This window comes from Venturia canescens, chromosome 10 (assembly GCF_019457755.1).
Source record: "Venturia canescens isolate UGA chromosome 10, ASM1945775v1, whole genome shotgun sequence".
Classification (NCBI taxonomy): Eukaryota; Metazoa; Arthropoda; class Insecta; order Hymenoptera; family Ichneumonidae; genus Venturia; species Venturia canescens.
Window position 1 is genome coordinate 15,587,438 of NC_057430.1, and position 22,137 is coordinate 15,609,574.

Sequence of the window (22,137 nt, forward strand, 5' to 3'; positions counted from 1 at the left end):
TCGAAGTGCACACTCGTCGGGAATCGCGCGGGCTTTTTTTTCTCTCGTTTCTATGCGTTACGAAATAGCTGAAAGCAGTGTGAATATGACAGTTGCGCTCTCGTGGCATTAAATATCGCGGATCGTATCGGTTTTGTGAGTTTTTCCAGTACATAAGAAGGATCGGGGGGGACGAGGACTCGTGTCAATGGGCGGCCACGGATGAAGAGAGAAGTTGGCGAGGCGCGAAATTCTAATATTTAATAAAACATATTCGCCCGTGTGTGCGTGTGCATGCGTGCGTTGCTGCGGGTTCGTAGGTAGCGCGGGAGCAGAGATCGCGCGCGGGAGTGAGACTACGGGACGGAGGCGCGCGCGGACCACCCGAAACCTCCGTGGGTGGGGGCACCCCTGACCCCCGTGCGCGAGGCGGTGAAGGGAAGCAACGTTTATATGGAGGCTCGAGCCGCCCCGACGTCGCATTCGCTCGTTCGCTTCGCCAAAGCAGGACACGAAATCCCAGTCGTGAGGATTGTTTTGTTTTTTTCCGATTAATAATATTTATATTCAACTGCTCGTTGGATATAAGACATTTTTGAATAAACAAAAGCGAGTGTGAAGAGATAAACGAGTCACCGTGAGGGTCGTAATTTGAACGTCCGGGAGGATCCAGACACATAAGAACAACCGAAATATTCATTTCGCAAAGCAGCCAAAAAACTGTGGTCTTAACCCAAACCGAAGTTCTTAGACACCCCCGCGTGGCTCGACTATTATTTTTCTACGGTTTCGTCTCGAGACACACTTTTACTGTCGTCGTTTCGAATCCGCTCTATTCTCCGGCTCAGTTTTTCGTTGTCCTCGATCGTCGCAAGAGCCATTTTCCGGAAATCTCAGGCAGTGAGACTCTCGTTCATCTTCTGGAAGAAAACGAGTTCAGGCCCTTGGCGTCGCGACCATTTTGACGAAGCAGCCCGCGATACTCAGCCGACTTTTTCTCGCTTTAACGAGAGAACCCACGGAGGCACGACTGCTCCAAACGAAGCTCCTGTGAACCTGTTCTTGTGCGAGACTACAACTCTATCCTCGTTTTATTAAAAACAAACGACACTCTCATACGGATCATAATGGCAGTTGCTGCGGCCCAAAAGAATCGCGAGATGTTCGCCATCAAGAAATCTTACAGCATCGAGGTGAGTTTTTTTACGCTTCCTTACAAACTCAGTAATCGACGTTTCATCCAGAAAAAATGGCGAGGGATTCGGCCTAATTGAGCTTCAAACACAAATTTCAATGTCAGTGCCCCCTTTTTAATAATTTATTTGACATTCATTAAAAAAACACAATTTTTCACGTCGATCGAATAAAACTTGACGATCAAATCGAAATTTCTTCTGGTCCATCGAGTAACCGAGTAAATAATGGCTCGATCGTCACAAGCGCTGGAGTTACGACGCTGTTTACACCGCGATCGAAGAGCTACGTGACTTTTCACAGCTGCTCGATGCTCGTAGACATGCCTCGGCTCATAACCGGCACAAGAGATGTCCGCATTCTCCATTAAATTTGTTTTCTCACTCTCTCTCTCTCTTTCTCTTGAGATATTTCATTTCGTAAGTGACGAAAAAAATTGCATCAGAAAATACGCGTGTTTGAGGACGGGGCGAGCAGAGGCTCCTGGTAGAATCGCCTTTTCTCTTCTGCGTCTTCATAATTATTCTCTCCTCTTTCACCGGCTCGTGTTTTATCTTTCACTTCGAAAATTTGGTCGTCCGCGCGCGCGGGAGAATCTCCGTCGCCGGTTTCTTCGGGTAGCCACTTTCTGAGGTATTTTTCTACGGAATTTATGCGCGGACACGAGAAGTTTCGTCGCTGAGTCCGAGAGGCCGGACCTTCGTTCGACTTATTTTTAGTTTCGTTGTTTTTTCACTCGACTCCTTAAAACAGTAAACAAACGGAATACCGATCTCGGTTAATCCGAAACTCAATGCATTTTTTGCCGGATTTTTTGCCCCGACGATTCGAAACGGTTTTTTTGGAGCGAAGGATAAAGCGAGGAGCGAAAAGTGGAGAACGACCGACGCGAACCGACTCGAAATACCTGTAAATAAATATCGGCGCGTCCGGACGAGTGAAATTGAGGAAAGAATCGTCGATTCGAGTCGAACGAACCGGGATAACGGCTCGACCAAGACGACGGTCTTTCCCCGGCTCGAAAATCCGCGGCACTGTCTCGCCGCGGAGACGGAGAAAGTTTCAAAGCCCGTGCTCTTTCGATTGTCGCGCGAAGAAATTACACAAGGCGTGTGTAAGAGTAAAGCAAATACGATGAAAAAGGGGACCCGCGGACGACCTTGGGCACGGCGTTTTTCTGCGTTGGCTTACCGCCAAAATACCCGCCGCCGCTTTTTTCATCTCGTAATCGCGGCTTTTAATCAAGATTCAACCCGCGAAATCTCGGAGGAATCTCGATCACGTGCAATTGCACAGCTGCGATGAGAATTCTTTCAAAATATTGGCCAAGCCACGATTTATGGGGAGAAAGATGCGTGAAATTTTCGTCACGATAAATGCTCGGTCGGAGAAGCAGCGACGACGAAAGAGTTAGAAAACAGTCGCACCATTCCGGCTGAACGGTTTTTGTGTACTCAACGACTTTGAACTCGAAGATCGAGGAAATTGAACGGGACGAAAAAAATCGAGTGTGAAGAGCCACGCGGCCGGTCTTTCACTTTCACGGATGCTGCGCGATGCTCGCGTCTCCGCTTATTCGCTACCGGTTCGCGAACGCTTCCGGCGCTGTCGGGATTCCTCGACTTTTTCCAAGGCGCGCGAACCTTTTGTGTGCACATTCGTCAATGGGTCAAATCGCTCGCTTGAAATTAAGATTTCGAGTTGACGATCCAGCCGTCGGTTGATCTCCGTCGATCGAGTGATCGAAATACTGAAAAAAGTGAATTCGCACGACCACTAGAATCGATGGAACTCGGAGAATCGATCCCGAAATAATGAAATCCAAATTTCCCCTTGAAAGTTCGATTTCACTGCGGGAAAATCGTCGATTCACGCGTTAACGGATTCACGCAGACGTAAACATGAGCGCGGAACGGTTCGTCAATGCGATGAGTCAGAAAGCGACCAGATGCGGTTTTCTCGACGTATAATTTCCCGTTACTTTGGCGCGATCGCGTCTGAATCGCCCGGGAGGATCGCGCCGTTCGTCGCGGCGCGCGCCTTCGATCACTGATTTTTCCAGTGAATTTCGAAGAGAGAAAAAACTGAAGTCCGAGGAACGAAGTACTCCGCCACGGTTGAGCTGCGCACTGAATTTTCATTGATTCGAGGCCTCCCTCGTTCCGCAGACGCTCGACGATAATGCGAGCCGTTAAATAAAGATTTTGACCGCTCGAACGCACTGAACTTTAAACCCGCGGATCTCGCAGCGCGTTATCGGCCATGCGACGAGCGGTTAATTAACCCGCGTAATTTCCAGCCTCCGAATCACTATCGCCGTCGATTCTTCCATCTTTTATTAACCTTTTTACACTTTTTCATCCGTTGGGCTCGTTTATATCGCGCGGAGAGAACACGCTCCGCGACTTTCTCCACCGTTACACGAATTCTAGCGAGCGGAGACTCGCGTCGCGAGACGTTCATCTTTCCCGGTGCCACGGCGGGCACACGAATTAGACTCGTGACGAGAAAAAGAGTCCGCGATGAATCTTGACATGCTACAAATAAGAACACTGTCCGGCATGTATAGAAAGTTATGTCAAAAATTGGTCAAGACAACTGTCACCGTTTTCGAGAAACACTGGCGACAAAGGAATATCGCCCCACCCACTGGTCGCAGTGACACGCCTAACACCCGTCTTTTTGGCCCTGCGGGCAGTCGGCAGTTGGTGAAATAAAGTTTAAGTTATCCTCGACAAAATCTGCAGAAAGAAACGGGAAAAACGCTCGTCAGAAATGACGGAAACGAAAAATTCAATTCGCACACTTTTCTCGATGCTCTCTCCACTTCTTCGCAGATTTCTCGAAGATTTACGACTCCTGATTATGGGGATTTCGGAGGAATGCTTGGACTGCATTATCAATGAATTATTTCTGTCTGGTGTCGCGCGCGCGCGCGCGCGGTTTCAGACTGTTGAAAAAGTCTGTAATCTCCACGAGGTTTTCCGTGTCAATTAAACTCCAATCTACCAGCCGATTAATGGCGACGCAGCGTGAAAAAATATTCGATAACTGTTCTAAGGCGGTTGAACACTCGATCGACTCGTCAAGAACAACGAATATTTCGATTCGAGCAAAAAACCATCGAACGGTTTTCCTTAAGGTAGATCATGCCCGAAGGATCGTATTTTATGGATGTCTTGATCGGACCGATTTTCACTTCCTAACTAAAAATATCAACGCTTTAAATTGACGTCAGAGTTATTAATTCGAAGTTGTAAATATACATTTTTCCAACTTACCTTTTGGGCGAATGACATAACGAGCCATTAATAATCGGGGATCCAATTTCAAGACTTAATAAAATCGTCCCAAAATTCTCCAATAAATCCATCAAAAATGTCGAAACAATTTTTTTAAATTATAGTCGTCATGTTAATTGCAATTTGTTATTATTTTAAACAACCGGCAATTTTGTTGGGTCTATTGACATTTGCATGATGATCGCGATGGATTTGAACGAAATCTCTCGGGCGTACAGAGAGAGAGAGAGAGAGAGAGAGAGAGAGAGAGAGAGAGAGAGAGAGAGAGAGAGAGAGAGAGAGAGAGAGAGAGAGAGAGAGCAAGGCACGAGAAAAATGTAAATATTGATGGGAGACTAAGCGGTCGAATCGTTCACGAATGAAATAAAAATAAAGCTGCGATCGAGCGACACGACGAAAAATGATCGCACTTGTACAGGTGTCGCGAGGAATAATTTATTCATTGAAATTTCGTCGCTGTGAACAAATCCATCGATCGATGTGTTTATCTCAGGAGTTTCAGCTTCGCGAGTTGAAATGATTTTCGAGTTTGTATTTTTCTGGAGAATACTCGATCGCGTGGATCGGATTGAAAATTATGAAAACGTCGGCGAGACATTTTTCGAAGCTCAATCACCTTTTGCCCAGGACAACGAGGACACGCGTTGCGCCAAAAGCTTCCAAACATCGGACCTTTCCCCAATGAACTGGGCGCGGAGATAAAGCTCGGAAAATGGAATACGCGAGCTAGCGTTGAAAGCAAACGGAGAAAGTAGTCTGAATGAGCGTGTCTCTTGAACATTCGTTCGGTAACCGTTAGATGAACATTTTTCACCGACGCATATAACGATGGATCGACACACGTTGATGGAGCCTCAGCTCGTGTGGGGAGAGACATAAGTGCTCCTCGGTTTTACAGTAACATTTCGTTCGAAGCGACACTCTCGCACGTCCTGTTATGTCACTTAAATACCTCGTTGTCGAGCGACTCGTTAGCGTTCGTTTTGATCGACATTTAATCGTCAAACTTTCAATATTATTAAGTAGGTTTATCCGAATATTATAGAATAGAGGCGAGAGCCATAAAATCCTGAAAATTGGTGCGCCTCGGAGGTCGGGAAGCTTCGGAGCCGAGTCGAGAAGTGAGAAAATGTTGGATTTTGAGCTCGGTCGATAAGTTTTCACGGAGGATAATAATTAATGAGTTTGGAGGGGAGAGACAAAACCTCACTGACGTATGACCTTGCGGATTCCGGAGGCAGGTGAAAAAAGGCGGTGAGACGCGAAGCCATGCAAGCGTGATGTCGAGGGAGTTGTCTCTCGCGCTCAAAGAAATAGACCCGTTTCAATAGACACGCGTACATTAAAACGGGTCTGTTTCTTTCCTCGTTGGACGGATGCCCGTCCCGAGCGCGAGCCTCTCGTTCTCACTCTGGCGATAGAAGATTGAGAAATCGCGATCGGCCTTGCTCGCGTGATAATTATGAATATTTTATAAAATATGGACGAGTGATTGTACGTGTTGTTATGGCCAGCACCTCGCACAAGCTCACCTCCACAAATACGCGAGCATTTGATTAGTTTTTACAATAAAAAATACCATTAAAATTGACTGGTTGGTGGAAGAAGGGCGCGGGTCTTCGATCGGGGCCCGAGTGCCTCGCATCGGTACGGAACGTCCGTACGCGACGACGATGAGTCCCTGGAGAGGTGGAGACCGACGTGTGCCTTACTCCAACTCGGCCAGGGAGATGCTTATCTCCGTGACAAAGTTGGTCCGTTACCCGAGCGCGGCGGCTTTGGAGGCTCGCCTTCGCTCCTTTTTCGCTCGCTACTAATCCTCGGAACAACAACCACGCATTTGTTTTCCATATTGCTATTGATAATTCCGGAGGAAAAAACAACTGTGGAAAAAGGTTGAACGGAGTTTCGTGGATAAATGTGCAATCCACTATGCAAATTCGTGGAGCGAGCTCGTTAATCACTGTATTTAAATTGTTTTTTCACGAGCCCATAGCCACGGATTCTTCGATGCTCTTTCCAGCAGTCTTCGATTATTTAACGTTTTTTTTATTCTCTAAAGTCGTTATTTTTCTGCTATTCGATTAACAAATAGGCGCGCGATTCCACTCTATCTTTGCTCCTGCGCGAGATTTTTTTATTATTATTCTATTCGTCTACGTAATCTTGTGCGATATTTATTATAATGACGCTCACACGACACATTCCGCTATTGCGCAATCCCCGACGTCCGCAAACGCGGGCAAACTTGCGTCGCTCATTTTTTGCTCGCTTATCCTCATGCTTTCAGTAATTTATAATAACGCTCCTCCCATGCAAATCTCCTCGCGATCGAGTTATCTCGCTCTTATCTCAAGCATTTCATTATTCATTAGAAGTCGTTCGAATAATTATAACATCGGAGGCTTTCGAACGGGTGGAATTAATATTCATTGGGTTTGCGCGCGAGCTGCCAAGGGAATCGAGACGAAAACATGCAGTGCGGACAAAGAATCGGGGTACAGAATCGAACAGTTTTTATCTCGATCCTGCGCTCACGCAGACGGCGTGACCGAATCGTATCGCACCGTTTTTGGAGCCAACCCGGCAGAGCTTTGCTCATTTTCGTGACGCACTTTGCCACGTTCGACGTGAAATTCAGCGGGATAAAGCGGCCCTGGGTGATAAAGAATCGGGGAGAAAGAGACAAGAAAATCAAAAGGAAAAACGCACTAATAAAACGCTCGCGAGTCCTTGGCCAAGACGTGGCTAAAGAAGCGGTGCTCGCTGCTTCGCACGCATGGATCAAGGACCCCGTTAATATTGACTCATTGCTCGTACAATCGCGTTTACTCGAGTCTCTATCTGGGATAATCACAGGTTTGTGTGCTTCTCCATTTGTTCGGGGCGTTCCGTCTCAGAGGATAAAATCTCGGTGGAAAAAGCTCGAAGGAGTCACTCCGAGGGGGAACTTGCGAGGGATTGTGTGTCCATCCCGACAAGCGGCATCGACTTGTATGCTCAAATTGGAAAGTTCGAACGCACACGCCGTGAAAAACTGTCGGGACGAAGGCTTCGGACATTCGGCACGGAATTTCCCGTGGCAAATGCATCGAACGCTGATGCAACATTTGCGTTAGTTAAGTTCGCGCACTCATCGCTCGTTTATTCTCTCACAACGGCAAAAGTACTTGGCCCAGTTCTTCGTCAACGCGCACGCATTTCGGTGAACGGTTCAGCGCTGAATCTATGCACGCTGGCTATGAATAATATCGGTGTCAGAGGCACAGTCTCAGTGTCCTCGGTGAGGACTCGAAGGCGTTCACAATCTTTGTGACAAGCAGTCATTTCGTCAGAGTACGTTGCATTTAAGGGCATGCACTTGGGATGGGCGGAACGATCGAAAACGCTTTTTGTTAGGCACTCCTCGAGCACAATGTCTGAAGAATATTCTCACCAAATTTCGTAAAGATCGGAACACTAGATTCGTAGCTGTGGGTGTTTCAACCTGCCGTCCGGTGCGCGCGGTCGTTGAATCTTTAAGGAGTTTCGGTACAGGCGATACAATGTTGCCATGCTAACCCATGCTAAAAAAATTAAAAAATTCAAAAAGTTCAGAATTTTATAAAATTTGGTGAACATATTCTTTAGTGCCAAATTTGACTATACAAATTTTTAAAGATTTTTCTTCTACACAGTTATCGAGTAATTGATCACTAAAGTTCACGTGTATAAGCATAGCGTTTCCATATATATAGGTATACATTCCGGGCATAAGAAATCTGCTTTAATGCGTAATTACTCGATAACTAAGTAGAAAAAAATTTTGAAAAAATTTGTGTTTTCGCACTTGATGTTGAAGAACATTATCACCAAATTTCATCAATTTCTTAACATTTAGACTTTTGTACCGAAACTCCTTAAACGCGATTATATCTCAGAATCGTCTTTTTTTTTAAATACCTTTACGGTGGAGACGATTACGAAAAAACTATTAATCCGATCCATACGAAATTCATACGACTTATTTATCATAATAATAGCTCGGGCCTGGGCGAAGGATTTCTGATTTAGTTGGATAAAAAAATTGTAACGAAAAACCGAAAATTTAGCACCACGAAAAATGAATTTTCTGTTAAAACTGTCGCCATTATTGTTTAAATCAACATTTTTACAAATCCTTCGTCCAGGCCCAAGCTATTATTACAATAAATTGCGATTGGTATAAATTTCGTGTGGATCGGATTAATAGTTTTTTAGTTATCACGTCCACCGGAACTGATGCTCGAAAAAAGGTGCTACTGGAATACAGCTGTGCCATTTTGAGATATTTTTTGGAAGTCGTTGACAGTTTTTCAATAAGCATTTATTTCCCAGTCGAAAAAAAAATCAAGAAAATCGCGTTTTTCGCCCGCTGCGAGTGTACATGAGGCCTGCTTAAGTGGTGGGCGCTGGTTGAGGGAGCGTGAACGAGCGAGAGGATTCGGTCGGAGCTCGAAAGGAAAGATTTTCTGGAGCGTCATAATTGATTTCCGTTCGCTGAGTAAAGCGTGCGTGGGGCGAGGGTTCAAAGGCCAGGAGCTCAATTTCCTCGCGCTTTTATTTCAAAGGGCAAGAAGCTCGGCTCGAAGGGAGACTCGCTCGTGCGCCGGATTCGCGTTTGAAGCGGGGCTTGTTAAATTGCCTCGGGAGAGTGAAAAAGATCGGCCGGAACCGGTTCCGGATCGCTCGAGCGCGTTTCACAAGAGCGGAGTAAGCCGGGTCGAGAGGAAACCAGATTTGCTGAGCGTTGCCGGTGGCAGTGGACTGGCTCGCCCGGTCTGGGCGCCGACCACGCACACATTTACTCGCTTACCGATCCCAGGAACCGGAAGCCAGCTGCGCCAAGGACAACCTGCATTTCCGGCTCTCGGCTCACGCTCGCGGCCAACCAGAATATCGTTTCGTAATACCTTTGAATAAATACTCGCGCGCGCGCGGGCAGGAATGTCCTTACGAAATATCGAAACAAGATCAAGTTCACGATCTCTCACTCCCGGAATGAAATCGCTTTGCGACCACTCTGATAATCCCCGGCGCATTCTCGCTTCTTTACAGAACGGTTATCCAGCACGCCGCCGTTCACTCGTCGATGATGCACGCTTCGAAACTTTGGTTGTCAAGCAAACTAAGCAGAGCGTACTCGAAGAGGCGCGTCAAAGAGCGAACGGTGAGTTTTTCTTCGTCGTTCGTGTGATCGGCTCGAATGCTCCTTCAGATTCCTCGTTTAGTCGTTGAATATTTGATTTTGTCATGAGAGACGAGAAAATTTTCACATTTCAGTCATTTTATTTGCCACTTTCATTCGCATGTTGCACGCATATTTATTTCTTCGCTTTTTCCATCGTTCATTGTCAGACTCCGATCCGGAAGTCGCAGCTACCCAAGACCAGCAAGAGAACGACGAACGGTACGTGGACACGTCGTCGAGCGACGACGAACAATCGGAGACCCTGAGCACCGCGGCGAAAGAAGGAGGTACACTAAAAAGTCTACTTTATCTCCATTTTTAAATGGTTCGAAGCGCATGAAGCATGTTTAATGTCGAGTCCCTGTGTGTTTTTGAAACTTCCAGAAGCCAAGGCAGAAGCTTCGTCGTCTGACAGCGAAGGAAAGCCTGACATTCACGACGGTGAGTAACTCCTCGAACGGAGTATTTTTCGCTGCTCCAATTGCAAATAAAAACTTGGATGGGAACGAAGGAAGAACGCGTGACAATAATTCGTGATTAATCTTAAATGGAAGAGCTTCTTTCCAGGAGCTAAAAAGCATCGAATCTCATTAGCATTTTCCTCCGAATCACATTTTCATTGATTTTTCTCCCGAACCATTTGAACTGTAAATTCCGAGTGAGAGACGAAAAAGGAGGAAAAGTACAGCAGAGGTAACAAGGTGAGGAGAGTAAATGGAGGGTGCACTCCCCTCTCACTCTTTTCTCTCTCTCTCTCTCTCTCTCTCTCTCTCTCTCTCTCTCTCTCTCTCTCTCGCCCTCCATTGTCAAAGTCTCCCTCCACTCGGCAGTGACTTTGGTCCAGCACTTTGGCGAATTACGCGCCACCGTTGAAAGAGCTTTGTGCATTCCGTGGCGCGTAATAGCCGAGTCCATATACAGACTCTCGTGAGTATATTTTCGAGCGTGCCACTGATATTGAGGGAGAGAGAAATGCAGACGGAAGAGAGGTCGAACGCCCACGAGCGAAGCCTGCCACTGGGAGTCTTTCCAGGCCTGTTGTAGGCCACTTGGAGCGAGAAATCCACGTCTCCGTCCCCCACAATTTTCCCTCACGACTTTATCCCCTTCGTTCTTTCCTCCTAACCACCGAGGAAGTAAGTGTCGAGAGATTTTCTCGGGAGCTTATGGAAGCACGTAGTTCTCACCGAGGAGCAAAAGTCATGATGATCCATTTGGCGCGCGAGGTCAGCCCCGGCACTCCGCGCGGGAGCAAAAGGGGTTGAACCCGAAGTAAATCGCCTCGAAACACTCTCGAGTGCTTTATTTTATCATCCCCTTTTACCGTCGAGTTTCTCTTTCTTTCCGACGAACGACGGGAGACGATAGACCGCCAAATGGGGTCTGAATAGCCCGATTATACTCTGCCGCCCTCTCGGCACATCAATCATCTCTAATACGAGCTCGCGCTTCCTGGGTAGCCATTTGATTTACGTGGAAGATGACTGTGGCTCGGGAGCCTCAGATCAAGGCTGGAGCCCAGATTTCCTGGTGCAACGAACCTCGTTGCTTTGCTTCCGTAGCTCCAAAAAGTTTCATTTATTTCCGTCGTTCCCACCAAAGTCGCGATCCCAGAGCAGCCTCTTTTCCCACCATTTGTCAAGCCATGTCGGATTTCGGATGAAAGCTTCCAAAGCCTCCAACTGAGCGATACTTTTCCGTGGAATTCTCAGATTACGGGCTCACGGAGGAAGAGGTAGTTTTGGCGAAGACGATTTCGGAGTCTCCGGAGTCCGAGACGACGGTGCAGAAGGCCGCGTTGGTGCTGAGGATGCGAGAGGGGATCGGGAGTTTGGCGAGGATCTTGAAGACCGTGGAGAACTTCAAGGGGACGGTGACCCACGTGGAGTCCCGCCCGAGTCGTAAGGAGGGTTTGCAGTTCGACGTGCTCGTCAAGGTCGACATGACGCGCCAGGCGCTGTTGCAGCTCATCCGGAACCTCCGGCAGACGTCTTCCCTGGGCGGAGTGACTCTCCTCGCGGACAACTCGGTCAGCATAAAGGACCCGTGGTTCCCGCGCCACGCCTCCGAGCTGGACAGCTGCAACCACCTGATGACCAAGTACGAGCCGGACCTGGACATGAACCACCCTGGTTTCGCGGACAAGGAATACCGCGCCCGCAGGAAGATCATCGCGGAAATCGCCTTCGCTTACAAGTACGGCGACCCCATACCCTCGATCCCTTACACCGAGACCGAGAACGAGACTTGGCTCCGCGTCTTCAACACGGTCGTCGACCTCGTGCCCAAGCACGCCTGCGTCGAGTACCAACGGGTCTTCAAACAGCTCCGCGACGAAAAAATCTTCGAAGCTCATCGCATTCCCCAGCTCCAAGAAGTCAGCGACTTCCTCAGGAGCCAGACGGGATTCACGCTTCGCCCTGCCGCCGGACTCCTCACCGCTCGCGACTTCCTCTCCAGTCTGGCTTTCCGAGTCTTCCAGAGCACCCAGTACGTCCGTCACATCAACAGCCCTTATCACACTCCGGAACCGTAAGTACTTCTCACTCTGCATAAAAAATAATTCCGTTCTCTTAAAAAATCACTCGCAGCATCATTCGCTTCGACGTCTTTGCTTACCCATCAATAGTTCACAGTTTCCAACTTCCATTTGGCTTCTCGTCGCGAAGCTTCTCGTCAGATTTACCGGAGGTCAAAAGCGCAAAATCTGAGCCTCGCTTTACCGCTGACCGCCGAACTCCGGTGAATCTTTATCGACCTAACGCCGTTAAATTCATCAAAAACAATGTTTTTAACGAATTTTCGATTACACGCTCCGCCGCAGTCCCGACCGCGTGCAAAAAAAGAGAGTTCCTCTACGCTATTGATCGTTATCACGGCCGGACGGGAGCTCGATGAGTTGGCGTGTGTCCCCGTCACTCGAGGGACAACTCGAGAACGAAACGGGCTCGCGAGAACGGTGAAAGCAATCGATATTGCGTTATGACGGTGAGAGGACACTCGTCTCGTTCCCAGCGCACAGAGAATCGTGATACTCGCACGTATACGTAGCGCCTCGATATAATAGAATTATCCAGGCTCTCTCTAAGCTTGTAATGGAACTCTAATTGGCTTTTAACTACGACGAAGAGGGCGGGGTGGATGGCGTTGATAACTCAGTTTTCGTTATAGTCGACAGAACTCATTGAGAATACTCTTTCAACTAATAGTGCCCGAGTTTGCTTCGTAACGATGTTAGATCGCGAGACGATGGAGCGCGTCGGGACTGCTTCGCAGCGGCCTTCCCTGGAGAGCGGGTATTCCCTCGCTATTTTCCATCGCACTTCAAGTCGCTCGGAGATAAATTTGCGAGGCTCCTGGCAGCGTTTGAGGCCCCAAGTCTCTCCAGGGGCTCGCTAAACCCAGTTTTTTCTTCTTCCCTTTCCAGGGACTGCATTCACGAGCTTCTAGGACACATGCCCCTCCTCGCCGACCCGAGTTTCGCCCAGTTCTCGCAGGAGATCGGTTTAGCTTCGCTGGGAGCGTCCGACGCCGAGATCGAGAAGCTCTCGACGATTTACTGGTTCACGGTCGAGTTCGGTTTGTGCAAAGAGGGCCAAGAGGTCAAAGCCTACGGAGCTGGCCTGCTGTCCGCCTACGGTGAGCTCCTCCACTCGTTGAGCGACAAATGCGAGCATCGAGCCTTCGATCCGTCGACGACCGCCGTCCAGCCGTACCAGGACCAGGATTATCAGCCGATTTATTACGTCGCCGAGAGCTTCGACGACGCTAAGGACAAATTTCGACGTTGGGTAAGCACCATGAGCCGGCCATTCGAGGTTCGATTCAATCCACACACTCAGCGCGTCGAGGTCCTCGACAGCGTCGAGAGGCTCGAGGGCCTCGTTTCTCAGCTAAACACGGAGATGACGCACTTAACGAACGCCATCAACAAAATTAAGGCCTCCTTCGCGTAAGCTCTCTCTTCTCCCCGCTTTTCTCCTCATTTTCCGCACAAATTACGAAAAATACACGCCCCCAATGCGTCTCGAGAAACGACCAAACTGTCGTTCGTCACTTTTCCTTTTATTTCCCTCTGCAACACTGAAAAAAACAAAACAATATTCTTCATTGAATAGCAGTCGGTGTTATTGGACTAATTTTATTCGTTCGATTGCTATTCTTTCGGAGCAATTTCATCTGCAGTTGGACCTTAAACTATTTCATTCGTTTAATCATGTTCAACCTTGCGATTATCAAATTGGCACACCGCAGTCCCACGTTTCGCGTTCCAACATGCCTCTTTTTCCTCAGCGCATGAATATTTATTTACACAACCTTGAGAATTCATTGAAAAATTATCGGTCGGTGGACTCACCGAAGTCCGACACCGATTGTGACTCCAAATTCAATTTGACAGCTTCTTTTCGAATTTTGGACAATTCGAATTTTACTATTTTTTAAAAAAAGTTACACTTTCTCGAGATCGACGCACTTGTACACTTACACATTTGTGATTTAATGTCCCACCTTAATCCCAGGAGGCTTTCTCGTTCGAGAAGTGATGAAAAAAAAAAAAGAAAGAAAAAAAAATGAAAAAAAGCACAAGAGCCACGATGAGGGAAGCAATTTTATTATTATTTTTAATTCAACGATTCATTCCTCTCTCTCTCTCTCTCTTTTTCTCTTTCGTGGGCTCAGTGAAAATTGTTTGAAAAGCCATCGAAGATATTTCTCGATCGAGAATTAGCGATTAATTCATTTTTGTGCATCGGGTCATTTAATTTGAGTACGAAAATCCATGGCTGCCCAATCGTCTTTATTGATTGACAAGAAAACAATGGTAAAAAAAGAAGAAAAATAGTAACGCGAAGAATTAAATTTATAAAGTCATTCATCCTCGTTATCGTCGCCTTCGTCGTTCTCACGTCCTGTAAAAAGTCGTCATTCATTATTCGTCGTTGACAGAGTTCCTGCGTAATTAACGCGACAAAAGTAATCGTGCAGTCTCGTTCGTTATTTTGCACGCCAAGTTTTTACCTTTCGTGAAATAAAGAGTCTTTATTTCTATAAAAACTTTGTATAAAAATAAATAAATAACGAGAAGTGACGACGTCGCTTTACGCAGGCAACAAATGTCACGGCTTCTACGTTATTATTATTGTATTTTCATCACTATTGTACGTCATCGTAATTATTTTATTATTTTATATTAATTATTATTTTATTCGCCCCATTTATTATCGAGTCCCATTAAAAACGCGAAATTCGTTCGTCACCTGGCCCGATAATCTCCGGATGTATTGGGAGGATATGAAAATTCGAAGAAAAACGAGACAATACCTTTACGAAAGAAAATGTGTGACAGGTCGAAACGTTTCGTCCGATCGATGTTTAAATTTGAAGAGATAAAATGTTGATTCTCATGGTAAAAGCTTAGGCAAAAAACTCGATGAAACGTGAAGCTGAAAAACTTAGTGAAACGTGAAAAAATAAATCACGTAGATTTAGTCCCAATCGTTTGGCTTCTTCGATCGTTATTGTATAGGTATTAAATGTATATTCATATGTATATTACGATAAAAGAAAAATAATAAATGTATAACTGTGATTTGCGCGATAATTCCCACAGCAATAGCGACCGTAAATAGTGAAATTTGGAATTAGTCATATTCCGGGAAGAAAAAAAGTGTAATGGAAGTAGAAAAAATTACGGGAACGTCGGGCTCGTCCCACTGATCAAACGGCATTGCACTACTGTCAAAAAATACACTCAATAATTACAGCTACTTTTCGTTCGTGATGAAAAATGAACGAACCAAGAAAATTCGTGATTCAATAGAATTAGCAATAAAATAGTCACAATTATGGTGTCGTCGTCTCAACTTTCCCGGTCTTCGCGTTCCGATGCCTGCGCCTATTACATTGTGCACACGCAATATTACTTAATGTCTCTTAGGACCTTTGTCGTTTCGCGATCCACACGGACACGAATTGTATATGGAAAGAAATACTGTCGTTTGTATTATATTGTATAGATACACCAGCATAATAAAAATCGAGATACGAATCTCAACTATTTTTATATAACGATACCTCTCGCTCGAATCCCTTTTCCCATCGAAATCCTCACGAAAACAATCCAGTCTCTGTCCTCAGACGCGTGTGGACAGCATTTCTGCTTGTGCCCACGATAATCCGATTTTGTGGGGTTTTTGGTTATGATCTAATGAATTTTCTTTATTCACGGTAACGATACACATGTTCTTATATCTTTATTCAATTTGGTTTTTTATTTTTATCTGTTATATTTCACAAATTCGAGTGCACTAAACCGTGGCTAGCGTAAACTTGCTGATTTTGGCGGGATCAATTGTCAATTTATCGAACCGCCGCTTCTGCCAGGAGCGCTTTCGGCAGCTCGTTCGACCTGCCGACCTGGCGTCCAATTCGAGAAGCTGTCGTCACCTGCTGTCGTGAAGTCACTACGTTCTCACACAATTTATATTGAAATCTGGATGAAAAAAATTATTTTAAATAAATCGTGATGGAAAGTGAATTAAGGGGCAAAAATGTAAATCGAAAACGTTGCTTCGACTCACGGTTTATTTGAGAAAAAATTTGAAACACGTCACAGATTATGTAAACGATTCACAGCTGCTACGGCATTCGACCAATTTCTTCGAATCTTCTTCGATCGTATTAACACCAACGATTAGGTGGCCATAAAATTTAGGCTCTTATTCATAAATTATGAACTCGTATTAAAAACTTGAAGAAAAACAAAATTGGAGATGGACAAGTTTTCTCGTTGAAGTTGAAGGAACTAGAATGACCTTGTGACTCGTGTTAATCAACATTCTCTCATTTCGATATAAATTTTATTTAGTACAATCGTTGGTATTGATCTCATTTTATATAATTTTGACAATTTTCAAAACAATTTTCAACAATTTTTCGTGCCACCATCGAGTATCATCAACTGTTTAGAAATCTTTTTGATCACGATACACTACACGAACCGAACCTCTTATTATATTCCAAACACTTTTTCCCTTTTGTTTTAACGCAACCCGATCACAGATCTACACAATTTTTTGTTTCAATGACATTTTAGTATTTATAGTTAGTCGACCTTTTTGCCAGGTGAGATATGAAATTCGCAGTTTATTTGCTCACTATTATTCTATCCGAGATTCGTTGCACGACAGCCAGAGGCTGGAATTCCGGAGGTGAGAACGTGAAAAAACATTCGTTCGCTTAAGTGAGGTTAATTTTGACCGATCGATGAAATTTCGTTTTTAGGTTATAAAAATGAATACTTTTGTTCCGTGGAATGGGGCGATTACTTGAAGAGACTTTCGTTGGTTATTTTCATGGTGTCAGGCGTCGCTCTTTATTACGTTCCCAAATTTCGTGTTTGTGAGTCATAGAAGTGATGAGAGAGTTAAATATTGTAAAATATCGAAATGAACGGTGACCGAACGATTCGACAGATTTTCACAAGGGATGTCACCGGGTCGTGGACTTTGTGGCCGATAGTTTGAAGACAGCGTTGAATGTCAGCGACGCGGAGTGTCCGAGCGATTGTACGACTGCGTTTTTATCCGATCGTGAATCTTTGCTGAGATTTAAGAAGAAAAACGCCCTCGCGAGTCCTCTTCTAGCGAAAATACGGAGGAATGAAAATAATTTGAAATCGAATAAATATCCTCGTTATTACGGGACGTGTGAGGGAGTTGAAAAATACAAAAAATCGCGGAGGCTTCCTCCTTGCGAAACGATTCAACTCTACCCGAAAGTTGAATTTAAAAAATACGTTGACTCGAAAATTACAAAGGATTCGGACAGTTCCGATGCGCTTTGTTTGTCTCCGAACAGAAATCGTCAAAATCGTTATTTGGATAAACCAATGAGAAATCTCGGGGAGTTGGATTTGGCTGCTTTTCAGGAATCAGAACCGACCAATTATCCCGAGGATATTTCCATAAATGATCCTTCGGAAAGTGAAGAATCCGAGGAATACTATCGTCTCGGCGAGGGGGAAGATTCTTACGATCTAAAAAAGCGTCAGAAGCTCGAACGACGATTGTTCAAATTTGATCAAACTCTGAGAAATCTTCGAAGTCTGTTCTTAAAAAAGTATTCAATGAGAAACAGTTGCGAAGAGGAATATCCAGCTTATTTGATTGAGGGAATTTTGGAATCCTTGAAACGCAATTTCAACGAAGTAAAAAACTTTCTGTCATTATCGTGAAAACTATTTCCGTCGTGCTAAAATAAAAATTATTGATTCAGATTGAAGAAGATTCCCAAATAATGGCTCAAAAGCATTACCGAAAATCGAGAGGAATCGATAAAACTTCGATCACCAGAGGACTCAAAAAAATAGTCCCATTAAATCGCAATAACCATCAACTGGTTACCAAATTTTCAAAAACTGATAATCATATCGAATATCCTTCGAATTTAACGAAAAACAAAAAATTTCCATCAAATTATTCGAAAAACGTCGTCCAGGCTGCTTTGTCCAGGAAAGGCACAACTGTTTTTCTATGGGACCTCAAGAAACGATGAATTTTTCTATATACAAACTGAAAATTCTGACTTCCCAATAAGAATATATTGAAACGATAGTTAAAGGGATTGTCCAGGATGGGAGGTAAATTTTTCACGTTTATTTGGTTAACATTTTTTATCGATATACGTTGGATAAATTAAATTTTGTGTGCAATGGGAAAAAAGAATGATCGCGAGTCCCAAAATTAGTTAACCTCACTTCCCAGCCTTCTGTTCACTCGATCTGTTTTTCGACAACATTCAACGATATTAGTAAACTCAATTATTAATCTTTAAACTGATTTTCCCATTCAACATTTTCCAATAAGCAAAGATACTATCGAATAATAAAATTGTGGAATGGAAAATAACGATTAAATTCAAACTGATGAAATGATGAATTACAAAGTGAAAAAATTCGTGAGTAGCGCTATCTGTCGATATTTTCAAACATTTTTTTGGTGAATTCAAGAACCTCAGTCGCGATGGTAGGTTCTCATTTGATCAATCTCAGTTAACATAGCAGATTAATGAGTGAAGTGCTGCCACCTGGATTGAAAATATAATTTCTGTTGTAACCGAGAGGACGAGCCTACCAGAGAGGTGTTTAGGGTAGTTGACAATTGACACGAAATAGCGCGGTGTGGCGTATTCCCAGCGTATTCCCACGGCGAACGATTTCTCGTGACGACCAAGGGGGGCTATATATATTCGTAAAAGAAGAGATATTTTTTTTCTCTCGCAAAATAGGATTTATCGATTGGTTTGTAATTTTAGTGCTTCTTCGTGAACTTGACGAAAAAAAGTCGGGATAATTTATTTTTTACGGTGAGTTTGAGGAACAACCAAAAAAATAGAAACAAAGGTCACGAACGAGCAGTGTACACTTGGATATTTGGGACAAAAGTCAACTTACCTGTCAAGTACTGCGTCAAGTGAGTCATTTGCAAAACGTACTTCCGTTGGATCGAATCAATTAAATTTTGATAGTAACCTGACTTAACGATCAACTCGCTTCTGATTAATCGCTAATTGGCTCTGCACAAGATTCACATGCAAAAATAGGAAATTGCGACTTTCCTTCATTTTTTCTCCTTTGACTTGTTCTTGAGAACTGATAACCATAAGATTAACACATTAATTATCACAATTTCTCCAAATTCTGATAAATTGTCACTCCGCTTCAAATCAGGACAATACAATACAGATTTTTCATTATTATGAATTCTGCAGGTTAATTATTCGTTACAATGGACATTGGCTTTTCGTCTTATCACAACGGTGGACCGGCACGGGAACAAGATTTTGGAAGACTTTCGCAAACCGTTGGAACATCAATTCTGAAGATATCACAAAATGGTTGGTGCAATCCCTGAATATATCTTCTTCCTCAATTGAGAAATACCATTTATTTTGACGTTCGTTATCATTTTTGATGTTTAGTTTCTTCAATGCAAAAAATGGTCAACCAGTTGGGTGGATCTACAGATTCCCAAGAGTTGCGGAATCAATTGTGAGTATTTGAAAAAATATTTGACACTTCAAATTCAAAAATATAGTTCAAGAGCTGAATCAAACAAATCAGACATTTTTGGTCTGATTCGATAAAAAAAACATTGAAAAAAGGAAGTTGAATGCACGAATGAAGTTAAAAATTCATTCCGTTTAGTAAATAATTGTGTAAATTTTTTATCATTCAGGCATCAGATACAACATTACACTCAACAACTTTCAAAAGACACGCATGTACATCTCAGAGATTTGGCAGCTTTGGCAAGTAATTCGTCGTCCAGCAGTCCTGGTGAATTGCGGCAGCGAAAAATGCAAAAAGAGAGATTACAAGATGAATACACAAGCGCTCTCAACAGCTTCCAGGTATGGAGAAAGTGAACAAAACATTTTCTGCAATCTTTTCCATCATGATCAACCAGTCTGACAAAAATTTTGAAGAATTTGGAATCAAGTGCAATCCTCATCCTTTTGAATTTATTCCCAGTTTGTCGTTATTGATAGCTCAAAATTTTTTCCAATTTTTCGTGCTAATGAGAACACTTGTGAAATGATAGGCGGTGCAAAGACTGGCAGCTTCGAAAGAGAAGGAAATGGTGAAATCAGCAAAAGCAAGTGCAGGCATTGGGACATTCGGCGAAAAGAAGCAAGAGACTTTGATTGAGCTGCAAGACAACAGAACCCAAAAACAAATACAACAGCAACATTTGCAAGATGAGCAAAATTTACGAATGTTGGAGGAGCAGGAGGCGAGCATACGTAAACTCGAAGTGAGTACATCAATCTTTTTTTCATAAAAAAAACTCACATGACTTCTCGATCGAAGATACAGAAAATTTGTAACTATAGCAACCAACAGTTTGAACGAGAAATCGAGCGGATTTTTCATTAAAAAATGTGTTTCCAGACCGACATCAGCGACGTGAATCAAATATTCAAAGATCTCGGAGCGATGGTGCACGATCAGGGTGAGGTGATCGATTCGATTGAGGCATCGGTGGAAAGAACGGAAGTATTCGTAAACGAGGGTTCGCAGCAATTACGAACGGCGGCAACGTATCAAAACAAACTGCGTAAGAAAAAGTGTATTCTCGTGCTTATCGGAGCGATAGCACTTTCGATTCTAATCGCTGTTATTGTATGGCAGAGTTCTTAAGGTGAATGATTTTGACTCGAGAGAAAAAAAAACAAGAAAGCAGAAGAGGAAAAGACGTTATAGAATTGGTAAAGCGCTATATAAGCGAGTATGTGTGTGTGTGTGTGCGTGTGTGCTGTTAACGAGAGAATGAGATAAAGAAAGAGAGAAAAGGGGCGTTTCCTGAGCTTGCTGAAAACGGTATTGAAGATTTCATTGTTGGAGGGCAGCGAAATTCATTTCGTCAAGTCTCAAATTCGATTCTATTTAACTGAGAACTTTTTGATCTAAATTTCGTCAAGTTCTCAGAAAATACCTTAAAACAATGACTAATTTTCGAAGTTTCTTACTTTAGCCAAAGAAATATTGTTTAAAAATCTTGCTGCGTCCGACAGTGGAAATCTCAGGATCATTGCTAATTGAATCGAAGATGTGTTTCGAAATTATAATGCAACATATAACAATGAAGAAATGCTAAAATACAGAGTATAATAATTTGCAATATAAATATCTATCGTTTAAAGAAGAAACAATTATTTTTTCGCAGTCATTTTGAATGATTTTTATTTTATTTGAGATAAATGCTCGTGCCTGAAAGAGTGCATCCCGCGACGTCCTGCATTTTTACTATATTTAATTAATAATCATGAAGTGTTAAACTACAAATGACGAGAGTGAAGAAAATGTGGTCAGTTTGGCGAGCAGAAAACTGAACAAATTCTAAGGTGCGGCTCTGTCGATCAACACCATCGTTGGTTGCATAAAATTGACTCTTCACCAACATCAAATTCCAATGATTGGGGAAAAAAACAAAAACTAAATCTGTACACGCGTAAATGAAGGTCTAATCGACATTATTGTTATTATTATTATTATTATTAATACCATTATTATGTACTCGAAGAGTACGTAATTGACACTCCATAGAAAATATATATAAACGTATGTGAAACATTTTCGATCGTAATATTATTTCCTCTTCGTCTATCATGGATATTAATATTGGGAGAAAAATTAGAGAGAAATGTTCAAAAAACGTTAGAAAGTTCGTATCAACCTGGTGCAAAATGAACTTTTCAAAGTGTTGAAGTTTTCTTCGGTGGAATGCGACTAAAATTATTCTTTTTTTTCATTCTTTCTACACATTTCGTTTCAGTAACCTGATTCCAACATTTCTTTCTGTGATAAAAAAAAAATACGAAGGCTTTAAATCTATTTTTCACATTTTCTGTGCAAATTTTTAGCAATGTTATAAAAATGTTTCAGTTGAA

At 43.6% G+C, this 22,137-nt stretch overlaps 2 protein-coding genes across 2 annotated transcripts; both read left to right on the forward strand.

The window, feature by feature from the left end:
* The first annotated feature begins 447 nt into the window (after positions 1 to 447).
* On the forward strand, positions 448 to 15,733 carry ple (tyrosine hydroxylase ple). Its single transcript, XM_043430362.1, has 6 exons — positions 448 to 1,172; positions 9,552 to 9,663; positions 9,852 to 9,971; positions 10,069 to 10,125; positions 11,397 to 12,216; positions 13,112 to 15,733. The coding sequence occupies exons 1-6, from the start codon at positions 1,107 to 1,109 to the stop codon at positions 13,638 to 13,640; spliced, it is 1,704 nt and encodes a 567-aa protein (XP_043286297.1). The 5' UTR covers positions 448 to 1,106; the 3' UTR covers positions 13,641 to 15,733.
* A 3,115-nt stretch (positions 15,734 to 18,848) lies between these two features.
* Positions 18,849 to 21,822, forward strand: LOC122417532 (syntaxin-12). The gene is made up of 6 exons (XM_043431080.1): positions 18,849 to 19,157; positions 19,456 to 19,581; positions 19,666 to 19,735; positions 19,923 to 20,097; positions 20,289 to 20,501; positions 20,639 to 21,822. The coding sequence occupies exons 2-6, from the start codon at positions 19,473 to 19,475 to the stop codon at positions 20,885 to 20,887; spliced, it is 816 nt and encodes a 271-aa protein (XP_043287015.1). The 5' UTR covers positions 18,849 to 19,157; positions 19,456 to 19,472; the 3' UTR covers positions 20,888 to 21,822.
* The last annotated feature ends 315 nt before the right edge of the window (positions 21,823 to 22,137 follow it).